General features: G+C 38.8%; 1 protein-coding gene across 1 annotated transcript; it reads right to left on the bottom strand.

The window, feature by feature from the left end:
* Nucleotides 1-1017: 1017 nt before the first annotated feature.
* Nucleotides 1018-10060, bottom strand: LOC135232130 (olfactory receptor 4A47-like). The gene is made up of 2 exons (XM_064289432.1): nucleotides 9980-10060; nucleotides 1018-1659 (listed from the first exon to the last, which is right to left on the bottom strand). Exons 1-2 carry the CDS (start codon nucleotides 10058-10060, stop codon nucleotides 1018-1020), a joined length of 723 nt encoding a protein of 240 aa, XP_064145502.1.
* Nucleotides 10061-10449: the final 389 nt, after the last annotated feature.

Here is a 10449-nt window from a genome sequence, read left to right as displayed (position 1 = left end):
ATAAACTGAAGGCTTCGAAGGTCAGGGGAGCAAGGGCGGGGGTTTGGGGACCATGGTTTAAGGGGACTTCTAAGTCAATTGGCAAAATAATTCTGTTATGAAAACATTCTGCATCCCATTTTGAAATGTGGCGTCTGGGGTCTTAAATGCTAACAAGTGGCCATCTAAGATGCATGAATTGGTCTCAAACCACCTGGAGAATTAAGAACACCAAGGTCACACGACAACTAAGAGCCCAAGAGACAGAAAGGGCCACATGAACCAGAGACCTACATCATCCTGAGACCAGAAGAACTAGTTGGTGCCCGGCCACAATCGATGACTGCCCTGACAGGGAGCACAACAGAGAACCCCTGAGGGAGCAGGAGATCAGTGGGATGCAGACCCCAAATTCTCATAAAAAGACCAGACTTAATGGTCTGACTGAGACTAGAGGAATCCCGGCAGTCATGGTCCCCAAACCTTCTGTTGGCCCAGGAGAGGAACCATTCCCGAAGACAACTCATCAGACATGAAAGAGACTGGGCAGTGGGTAGGAGAGAGATGCTGTTGAAGAATGAGCTAATTATATCAGGTGGACACTTGAGACTCTGTCGGCATCTCCTGTCTGGAGGGGAGATGGGAGGATAGAGAGAATTGGAAGCTGGCAAAATTGTCACGAATGGAGAGACTGGAAGGGCTGACTCATCAGGGGGAGAGCAAGTGGGAGTACGGAGTAAGGTGTATATAAACTTATATGTGACAGTCTGACTTGATTTGTAAATGTTCACTTGAAGCTCAATAAAAGTTAATAAAATATATATATATATTTTCAACAAAAGTAATCATTGGTGGTATCCTAATAAATGTTTTCCGTCATGCACAATCATGATGACTTGAGGAAATACTTACTACAATGAAATAATTACATGCAGCTTTCCTGGAATTGACTGGATGGCAGTGGATTTCAGTTTTTTCTTTTGTTTTCCTGGAAGGGAAAAGCTTTATTCAAAGTAAGTGATGCATTTGAGTGTTGCTTCATTTTCTTTTTCTCGTCCAAAGGTTCTTCATGGCATTTTTCTTCTCTGAATTTCTCAGAGTATAGATTAAGGGATTAAACATAGGTGTGAAAACAGTGCAAAACACCATCAAGAATTTATCAATAGGTAAGGTGGAAGGAGGTTTCACATACAGAAAAATACAAGGGACAAAGAAGAGGACCACCACGGTGATGTGGGAACCACAGTTGGATAAAGCTTTGCACCTCCCTTCCTGACTAAGATTCTTCAGGGAGTGCATAATGACTCCATAGGAGATGAGTAGCAGCATAATGGTGACCACACATATTACCCCATCATTGGCAATCACAGTGAGACCAATGACATCGCTGTCAGTGCAAGCAAGCTTTAATAATGGATACATGTCACAGCAAAAGTGGTCAATAACATTGGGACCACAGAAGGGAAGATTGTAAACAAAGAGAAGGTTAGCTATACCATGCACAAAACCTCCAACCCAGGTCACCAGCAGTAGCAGAATGCGCACCTGTTGGTTCATGATCATCATATAATGCAGGGGTCTACAGATAGCCATGTAGCGATCATAGGCCATGATCACAAGAAGTAAAATCTCAGAACCACCAAATAAGTGTCTATATTCCTGGGTGCTGCTCTCTCCTATCTATACGATCCCTCCCCTCCCTGACCCAGGTGGCCTCATTAACATTGGAATTTCCTGGGCCAGAGAGTGAAGTGCTCTGTGGGTTTCTTTTTCTTTTTTTTTTTGTCTTTTCCTAACCCATGCTACTGCCCTGAAAGAAGCAGCTACAAAAAACCCAGGGACCAAAAATCCTTCCCTGACTTCCCAAAATTGGACTAAAAATACAGAACTAGCTCCAGCCAAGCATATGAGATCCATAGTCTTGGAATTTCATCCCTGCAGGCAACAAGGTGGCTATTATAATGCAAAAGGCAATTCTGATAGTGATCTGACTGTAATTGTTTTAGCGGATTACTGGAAAGACAAATTTCCCAGGTCTGATATCTCTACCTATTAAACAGAGCCCTCAATGACATAGGACAGGGAACTGAGGGCTGAAGCTCCACTCAAACCACCTAGCCTCCTGCCATAGGGGTCTGAGGATAGTGACACCTACCAATATGTATAGGTACATGCATTGGGTGCCTAAGGTACAGCTGCAGAGCCACCCCACCAGAGTGCTTTAGGAATAGAGACACACCTACCTCACTGGCACTTGGGGGAAGCCTGTCAGCATCCTGCCCCCCCCCCGGAGTGTGACCCCATGCTGCTACTAGAATCTGGTGCACACAACTATCACCACTGCTCCCTTAAGTGAATAGGTGACAGTCTACACCACACACTTGGTGACTGAAAATCAGATTCTACTCAAGAATAGTGAATAGACTCTTAGGCTTATATAACTGGTAACAGCCCAAAACAGCTGATAATAGGATATAAGTGATTTAAAGGCTACAACAATAAAGAGAGTGCAATCTAGTAGCCCATCTGTGTATATTGACAGAAAACAAAACAAGATTCTGTGAGCAAATACAAAATAAATCATTACAATATCTTATAGATGGCTCAGAGACAGCAGTCAATATCAAAGCACATAAAGCGGACCACGATAGCTTCTATAACTCCCCAAATTAAAGAATCAAAATCTTTCCCAAATGAAGAGACAATCCTGGAATTGCCAGATGCAGAATATAACAAAGTAATATACAGAATGCTTCAAGACACCAGGGATGACCTCAGAAATGAAATATGGCAATCTACAGAAAAAGCCAAAGAACACAATGATAAAGCAGTTGAAGAAATCAAAAAGATTATTCAAGAACATAGTGGAAAAATTAATAAGCTGCCAGAAACCATAGAGAGGCAGCATTCAGAAATACAAAAGATTAACTGTAAAATGACAGAATTAGACAACTCAATAGGAAGGCAAAGGAGCAGAATTGAGCAATTGGAATACAGAGAGGGAGATGGAGGATAAGGCAATTGACACCAAAATAGTTGAAGAAAAATCAGATAAAAGAATTAAAAAAAAAATGAAGAAACCCTAAGAATCATGTGGGACTCTATCACAAAGAATAACTTGCGTGTGATTGGAGTTCCAGAACAGGGAGGGATAATAGAAACGACAGAGAAAATAGTTGAAGATTTGTTGGCAGAAAACTTCCCTGACATCATGAAAGACGAAAGGATATCTATCCAAGATGCTCATTGAAACCCATATAAGATTGATGCCAAAAGAAAACAACCAAGGCATATTATCATCAAACTTGCCAAAACCAAAGATAAAGAGAAAATTTTAAAAACAGCCAGGGATAAAAGAGAGGTCTCCTACAAAGGAGAATCAATAAGAATAAGTTCAGACTACTCAGCAGAAACCACGCAGGCAAGAAGGCAATGGGATGACATATATAGAGCACTGAAGGTGAAAAACTGCCAAACAAGAATCATATAACCACCAAAACTCTCTCTCAAATATGAAGGTGAAATTAAAACATTTACCGATAAACACAAGCTTCGAGAATTTGCAAAACGAAACCAAAGCTACAAGAAATACTAAAGGAAATTGTTTGGTCAGAAAATCAATAATATCAGATACCAACACAACACAAGATTACAGAACAGAACATATGGATACCAACTCAAATAGGGAAATAATGAAAACAAATTAAGATTAATTTTAAAAAGAAAAAAAATGCTCAAAACAGGAAATCATTGAAGTCATTATGTAAAAGATCACAATAATCAAAAAGAGGGACTAAATACAGGAGGCAAAGAACTGCCATATGGAGAGGAAGACAAGGTGATATAGGACCATACAAGTGAGGTTTTTACGTAGAAAAATAGGGGTAAATATTAAGGTGACTACAAAGAGGTCTAGGTCTAACAACTCCATAACTCAAAATAAAAACCAAGAAAAACATAACAACTCAGCAAGCATAAATTCAACTACTATGAAAAAGAGGAATACACAATTTACAAAGAAAAATGTCTCAGCAGAAAAAAGTAAGTGGAAAAATGAAATTGTCAACAACCACACACAAAGGCATCAAAATGACAGCACTAAACACATACTTATCTGTAATTACACTGAATGTAAATGGACTAAATGCACCAATAAAGAGACAGAGAGTCTCAGACTGGATAAAGAAACAAGATTCATCTATATGCTGCCTACAAGAGACACACCTTAGACTTAGAGACACAAACAAACTAAAACTCAAAGGATGAAAAAAAATATATCAAGCAAACAATAAGCAAAAAAGAGCAGGAGTAGCAATATTAATTTCTGACAAAATAGACTTTAAAGTTAAATCCATCACAAAGGATAAAGAAGGACACTACATAATGATTAAAGGGACAATCTGACCAGGAAGATATAACCAAATTAAATATTTATGCACCCAATGACAGGGCTGCAAGATACATAAAACAAAATTTAACAGAACTGAAAAGTGAGATGGACACCTCCACAATTATAGTAGGAGACTTCAACACACCACTTTCGGAGAAGGATAGGACATCCAGTAAAAACCTCAGTAGAGACACAGAAAACCTAATTGCTACAATCAACCAACTTGACCTCATTGACTTACACAGAACACTCCACCCAACAGCTACAAAGTCTACTTTTTTTTCTAGTGCACATGGAAAGTTCTCTAGAATAGATCACATACTAGGTCATAAAACAAACCTTTGCAGAATCCAAAAATTTGAAATATTATAAAGCATCTTCTCAGACCACAAGGCCATAAAATTGGAAATCAATAACAGAAAAATCAGGGAAAAGAAATCAAATACTTGGAAACTGAACAATACCCTGCTCGAAAAAGACTGGGTTATAGAAGACATTAAGGAGGGAATAAAGAAATTCATAGAATGGAACAAGAATGAAAACACTTCCTATCAAAACCTCTGGGACACAGCAAAAGCAGTGTTCAGAACTCAATTTATATCAATAAATGCACACATACATAAAGAAGAAAGAGCCAAAATCAGAGAACTGTCCCTACAACTTGAACAAATAGAAAGCGAGCAACAAAGGAATCCATCAGGCACCAGAAGAAAACAAATAATAAAAATTAGAGCTGAACTAAATGAATTAGAGAACAGAAAAACAATTGAAAGAACTGACAAAGCCAAAAGCTGGTTCTTTCAAAAAATTAACAAAATTGATAAACCATTGGCCAGACTGACAAAAGAAATACAGGAAAGGAAACAAATAACCCGAATAAGAAACGAGATGGGCCATATCATAACAGACCCAAATGAAATTAAAAGAATCATATCAGATTATTACAAAAAATTGTATTCTAAGAAATTTGAAAAACTAGAAGAAATGGATGAATTCCTAGAAAAACACTACCTACCTAAACTAACACAATCAGAAATAGAACAACTAAATAGACCCATAACAAAAAAAGAGATTGAAAAGGTAATCAAAAAACTCCCAACAAAAAAAAGCCCTGGCCCGGACGGCGTCACTGCAGAGTTCTACGAAACTTTCAGAGAAGAGTTAACACCACTACTACTAAAGGCATTTCAAAGCACAGAAAAGGATGGAATACTACCTAACTCATTCTATGAAGCCAGCATCTCCCTGATACCAAAACCAGGTAAAGACATCACAAAAAAGAAAAATACAGACCTATATCTCACATGAACATAGATGCAAAACTCCTCAACAAAATTCGAGCCAATAGATTTCAACAACATACCAAAAAAATAATCCGCCACGACCAAGTGGGATTTATACCAGGTATGCAAGGTTGGTTCAATATTAGAAAAACCATTAAGGTAATACACCCTATAAATAAAACAGAAGACAAAAATCACATGATCTTATCAATGGATCCAGAAAAGGCATTTCACAAAGTCCAACACTCTTTCATGATAAAAACTCTCAGCAAAATAGGAATTGAAGGAAAATTCCTCAACATGATAAAGGGCATCTATACAAAGCCAACACCAACATCATTCTAAATGCAGAGAGCCTGAAAGCATTTCCCTTGAGAAAGGGAACCAGACAAGGATGCCCTTTATCACCACTCTTATTCAACATTGTGCTAGAGGTCCCAGCCAGAGCTATTAGGCTAGACAAAGAAATAAAGAGCATCCAGATTGGCAAGGAAGAGGTAAAATGATCACTATTTGCAGATGACATGATCTTATACACAGAAAACCCTAAGGAATCCTTCAGAAAACTACTGAAACTAATAGAAGAGTTTGGCAGAGTCTCAGGTTATAAGAATCACTTGGATTCCTCTACATCAACAAAAAGAACATCAAAGAGGAAATCACCAAATCAATACCATTCACAGTAGCCCCCAAGAAGATAAAATACTTAGGAATAAATCTTACCAATGATGTGAAAGACCTGTACAAAGAAAACTACAAAGTACTAGTGCAAGAAACTAAAAGGGACCTACATAAGTGGAAAAACATAAATTGCTCATGGATAGGAAGAGTGAACATAGTAAAAATGTCTATTCTACCAAAAGCCATCTATTAACACAATGCACTTCCAATCCAAATTCCAATGACATTTTTTAATGTGATGGAGAAAGAAATCACCAACTTCATATGGAAGGGAAAGAAGCCTCGGATAAGTAAAGCATTACTGAAAAAGAAGAAGAAAGTGGGAGGCCTCACTCTATCTGATTTTAGAACCTATTATACAGCCACAGTAGTCAAAACAGCCTGGTACTGGTACAACAACAGACACATAGACCAGTGGAACAGAATTGAGAACCCAGATATAAATCCATCCACATATGAGCAGCTGATATTTGACAAAGGCCCAGTGTCAGTTAATTGGGGAAAAGATAGTCTTTTTAACAAATGGTGTTGGCATAACTGGATATCCATTTGCAAAAAAATGAAGCAGGACCCATACCTCACACCATGCACAAAAACTAACTCCAAGTGGATCAAAGAGCTAAACATAAAGACTAAAACGATAAAGATCATGGAAGAAAAAACAGGGACAAAGTTAGGAGCCCTAATACAGGTATAAACAGAATACAAAACATTACTAAAAATGATGAAGAGAAACCAGATAACTGGGAGCTCCTAAAAATCAAACACCTATGCTCATCTGAAGACTTCACCAAGAGAGTAAAGAGACCACTTACAGATTGAGAAAAAATTTTCAGCTATAACATCTCCGACCAGCACCTGATCTCTAAAATCTATATGATTCTGTTAAAATTCAACCACAAAGAGAAAAAAAACCCAATCAAAAAGTGGGCAAAGGATATGAACACACACTTCACTAAAGAATATATTCAGCCAGCTAACAAACACATGAGAAAATGCTCTCAATCATTAGCCATTAGAGAAATGCAAATTAAAACTACAATGAGATTCCATCTCACTCCGACAAGGCTGGCATTAATCCAAAAAACACAAAATAAAAAATGTTGGAGAGGCTGTGGAGAGATTGGAACTCTTATACACTGCTGGTGGGAATGTAAAATGGTACAACCACTTTGGAAATCTATCTGGCGTTTTCTTAAAAAGTTAGAAATAGAACTACCATACAACCCAGAAATCTCACTCCTCGGAATATATCCTAGAGAAATAAAAGCCTTTACACGAACAGATATATGCACACCCATGTTTATTGCAGCACTGTTTACAATAGCAAAAAGCTGGAAGCAACCAAGGTGTCCGTCAATGGATGAATGGTTAAATAAATTATAGTATATTCACACAATGGAATACTATGCATCGATAAAGAACAGTGACGAATCTGTGAAACATTTCATAACATGGAGGAACCTGGAAGGCATTATGCTGAGTGAAATGAGTCAGTTGCAAAAGGACAAATATTGTATAAGACCACTATTATAAGATCTTGAGAAATAGTATAAACTGAGAAGAATACATTCTTTTGTGGTTATGAGAGGGGGAGGGAGAGAGGGTGGGAGAGGGTTATTTACTGATTAGTTAGTAGATAAGAACTGCTTTAGGTGAAGGGAAGGACAATACTCAATACAGGGAAGCTCAGCCCAACTGGAATGGACCAAAAGCAGTCTCCGGAATAAACTGAACACTTTGAAGGTCAGCGGAGCAAGAGCAACAGTTTCAGGACTATGGCTTAAGGGGACTTCTAAGTCAATCGGCAAAGTAAATTCTATTATGAAAGCATTCTGCGTCCCACTTTGAAGTGTGGCGTCTGGGGTCTTAAATGCGTACAAGTGACCATCTAAGATGCATCAATTGGTCTCAACCCACCTGGATCAAAGGAGAATGAAGAACACCAAGGTCACAGGATAACCATGAGCCCAAGAGACAGAAAGGGCAACATGAACCAGAGGCTTACATCATCCTGAGACCATAAGAACTAGATGGTACCCGGCCACAACCGATGACTGCCCTGACAGGAAGCACAACAGAGAACCCCTGAGGGAGCAGGAGAACAGTGGGATGCAGACCCCAAATTCTCATAAAAAGACCAGACTTAATGGTCTGACTGAGAACAGAAGAATCCTGGTGGTCATGGTCCCCAAGCCCTCTTTTGGCCCAGGACAGGAACCATTCCTGAAGACAACTCATCAGACATGGAAGGGACTGGACAATGGGTTGGAGAGAGATTCTGATGAAGAGTGAGCTACTTGTATCAGGTGGACACTTGAGACTGTGTCGGCATCTCCTGTCTGAAGGGGAGATGGGAAGGTAGAGAGGGTTAGAAACTGGCAAAATGGTCATGAAAGGAGAGACTGGAGGGAGGGAGTGGCTGACTCATTAGTGGGAGAGTAAATGGGTGTATATAGTAAGGTGTATATAGGCTTATGTGTTACAGACTGACTTGATTTGTAAAGTTTCACTTAAAACACAATAAAAATTATTAAAAAACAAAAACAAAACAGTACTAAAACAATTTAGGTAGTGCCTGTTGGATTAAAACTGCTGACCTTTTGGTTAGCAGCCAAACTCTTAAGCACTACACCACCAGGGTTTCCAAAAGAAAGTAAAGATGACCTAAATAAATGGAAGGGCATTCCATGCTCATGGATTCAAAGACTCAATATTGTCAAGATGTCAATACTACCTACCACAATCCATAAATTCAATGCAATCCTCCTCAGAATTCCAATAGCTTTCTTTATAGAAATGGAAAAAAAAATCATTCCTCAAATTTATATGTACCTCCCAAGGGCCCCCAAAAGCCTAAGCAATATTGGGGAGGGGAGAGGGAAGCAGAGCAGGACTCTTATTTCCCAATCTCTTGACTTCCATTTTTAAGGTACCAACATGGTCACAGGATGGCTGTCGGAGCTCTGGACAACTTGCCTGAGATCTAGAGAAGCAGCAAGGAGAAAGGGTAAAAGGATATTTGACTTCCCAATGAATCATCTCTCTTCCTGCAAGTCACAATTAATGACTTCACTTGTACATTACTGAACATTTTAATTATCAAAAGATGACGTGAAATGTGATTTTTTCATTCTGGGACTATTGCTTTCCCTGAAAATATAAGGTTTAATAAAAATGTAGAAAGGAGTCTGGGTGGTGTAGTGCTTCAGCACTGCTAACTGAAAGGCCAGAGGTTCCAACCTAACTGCCTTTCCAAGGAAGAAAGATGTGACAGTCTTCTTCAGTAAAGACTTATGTCTTGGAAACCCTGTGGGGCAGCTCTACTCTGTCCTGCAGAGTTGTTATGAATCAGAATTGACTCAACAGCAGTGGATTTGGTTTGGATAGTCGAGGCAGAAAGGGAGAAAATGTAAAGAAAACAACCAGAACTCGACAAATCCTATTAGTCTTCCTTCTCTTTATGTAAATTTCCAAGTGATGGAATTTCCTATTCCCACACCAACACAGATCTTTGAAAATTTGTGTAGAAACAAAAAGTGGTAATATTTTCCTCAGAAAGGGCTGTATGATAAGAACTCATAGATTTTGAAGTTACCCCTTAAATATTTTATACTTTTTTCTCCATGTTCAGTACAAATCTTACCAATTTGCCTGTCTGAAACTCTTTCTGTGACAAACTCAAGACTTTTATTGGTTGGGGGATACAGTTTCCTTGGGACGCCATACTACAAAGTGGGTAGATTTAAACAACAGAAATTTATTGTCTCACAGTTCTGAAGGCTGAGAATCCTACCTTAGGGTAACTTGATTACTTCTGAGGCTTTGACTGAAAAATGGGTCTACTCCTCTTTCCTAGTTTCTGGTAGGTCCAGCCAGTACTGGGCTTGCAACTGACGCATCACATGGTAACCTTCATGTCTGTCTGTCTCTGTGTATCTTCTCCTCATTTTAGGAATACAGTGGGACCCACACACCTCCAGCAAGACCCAATGTTAACCTAATTGACAACATCTTCATAAACCCTATTTTCAAACAAAGTCACATTCACAGGTACTAGGGTTACGATTTATCATTTTGAGGGACACAGTTCAATTCACAACAGGTGAGAACTCT

This window comes from Loxodonta africana, chromosome 7 (genome assembly GCF_030014295.1).
Source record: "Loxodonta africana isolate mLoxAfr1 chromosome 7, mLoxAfr1.hap2, whole genome shotgun sequence".
Classification (NCBI taxonomy): domain Eukaryota; kingdom Metazoa; phylum Chordata; class Mammalia; order Proboscidea; family Elephantidae; genus Loxodonta; species Loxodonta africana.
The sequence above is the reverse complement of the archived record's forward strand: the minus strand, read 5'-3'. Positions and strand labels throughout refer to the sequence as shown.

Bases quoted from the DNA above. Each gene is read 5' to 3' on its own strand.
- LOC135232130 (XM_064289432.1), bottom strand. From the start codon at position 10,060: ATGGCGTCCCAAGGAAACTGTATCCCCCAACCAATAAAAGTCTTGAGT. The intron at 1,660-9,979 runs GTAAGATTTGTA...GGGATCGTATAG, and splicing joins AGTTTCAGACAGGCAAATTG to ATAGGAGAGAGCAGCACCCA.